Source organism: Phytophthora parasitica (genome assembly GCF_000247585.1).
Source record: "Phytophthora parasitica INRA-310 unplaced genomic scaffold supercont2.348, whole genome shotgun sequence".
Classification (NCBI taxonomy): Eukaryota; Oomycota; class Peronosporomycetes; order Peronosporales; family Peronosporaceae; genus Phytophthora; species Phytophthora nicotianae.
Window position 1 is genome coordinate 756 of NW_008649334.1, and position 1,654 is coordinate 2,409.

The 1,654-nt window shown below is 47.6% G+C and overlaps 2 protein-coding genes across 2 annotated transcripts; both read left to right on the forward strand.

Moving 5' to 3' along the window:
* Positions 1–502: 502 nt before the first annotated feature.
* PPTG_24898 (hypothetical protein) lies at positions 503–1,175 on the forward strand (the record flags this gene model as incomplete). The annotated part of the gene is made up of 2 exons (XM_008918874.1): positions 503–750; positions 800–1,175. The coding sequence occupies 2 exons, from the start codon at positions 503–505 to the stop codon at positions 1,173–1,175; spliced, it is 624 nt and encodes a 207-aa protein (XP_008917122.1).
* A 13-nt stretch (positions 1,176–1,188) lies between these two features.
* On the forward strand, positions 1,189–1,599 carry PPTG_24899 (hypothetical protein; the record flags this gene model as incomplete). Its single annotated transcript, XM_008918875.1, has 1 exon — positions 1,189–1,599. The coding sequence occupies one exon, from the start codon at positions 1,189–1,191 to the stop codon at positions 1,597–1,599; it is 411 nt and encodes a 136-aa protein (XP_008917123.1).
* Between the last annotated feature and the right edge of the window lie 55 nt (positions 1,600–1,654).

The following is a 1,654-nucleotide window of genomic DNA, read 5'->3' on the forward strand; positions in this document are numbered from 1 at the left end:
AACCTTATTAACTTATACATGTATTGGGTGCGACCATTTTGTGGCTATCTTATATAACAGAATTATCAAGTTGCATGAATTATTTCTAAGCATGAGTAAGTGTGGACTCCACAGTATAAACTGCTACAGTTGTTTAGTCTTGAATGACTTGACTCCTATTATGAAATCCAGAAAGTTTTACTTGCATGACGAAGTATCGGCTAGTAAATGCAGGTGGCAATCATTATCTTTGCTGGACAAAGTCGATAGCACAATGTCGGTAACCTTGATATACGCATTATTTTGTGGACGCGTTTTTTTTTTAACCAGGGCTGCCGTTGGCAACTTGATCTGACAGTGAAACCGCCACGACCAAGTCGGCTACTGTCATTCTTCTGTATTCCGTTGTATTTGAGGTCATTACCAAAAATGACGATTAGTACTGCCGCCAACACGGAGCTATTGGAAGCAGCGAGGAAGGGGCTATTACGCAAAGTGAAGCGTGCGATTAAGAATCGTGCAGATGTCAGTTGTCGAAAAAGGATTGACGCCCATCATGCCGGCAGCCCACCGCGGGGATATCAAAATCGTTGACGTTCTGGTACTACACGAAGAATTTGAAGAAAACGGCCTGTCGAAACCATTGGATACATACCAGAACGAAGCCCTATGTATGGCGGATGCGTGTGGCCAAACGGAGGTGGCTAGCGTGCTTCTTGACTACGGAGCTGACAAAGACGCTCAAGCCGAGAACGCCCTGACACCGCTGGTGTATGCCGCTATGCGTGAGCATATTGGTTCGACTCCACTTTTAATGCAGTTGGGAAGCATATATCGATGCCCGAACGAACAAGAGAGCCACTGCTCTCCACTACGCTGCTCGAAATGGGAGATTCCAGGTTGCTCGATTGCTATTTGACTCCGGAGCAGATGTCGACGCGTTGGGCGATAAATTGAACACACTATTAATGGAAGCTGTTCCAGAGGAGCATTTAAAAGTTGGCGACTTGCTTCAATCGAGCGGAGCGCGCATTTATATGCCAGATAAGCATGAGCGCACAGCACTACACCTCGCGGTAGAGAGAGAAGAGCTCGCAGTGGTGAAATTGCTACTGGATAGTGGTGACGATGTCTGGGTTTATACGGCGGACAATCAGGGATTTACACCTCTGATGACTGCGGCCTGGTGGGGGTAACGACAGTTTTCGGATGGTACTTTTGAAGCGAGGGTATCGTGTGGATGCCACAGCGAAGGACGGAAGCACAGCTCTGCATTTGGCTGCGTACAACGGGCATATTGATGCCTGTCGGGTTCTGATCGGAGGTGGTGCCGACGTGAATTCGGTAGATAACGCCGGTTTGACCGGGTTAAGAAAGGCTGTTCAAATGAAACACATAGACGTCACCAAACTACGTTTGCAGTTCGGGGCCAATGCTCGAACAACGACCAGCTCGAAAACATTGCTACACATCACAGTCGAGAATAGCGCCGAGGATGTTTTGGATTTACTTTTGGACCACATCAAGTGTATTGATGCTGTTGATGATAAGGGATTCACACCACTTATGGTAGCTTCACGAAATGGGAAAGATGCGGCAATTGACCAGCTGCTCGCGTGAAATGCAAGTGCTGACGCTCGTACGAATGACGGTAGCACCGTACTACATCTAGCAC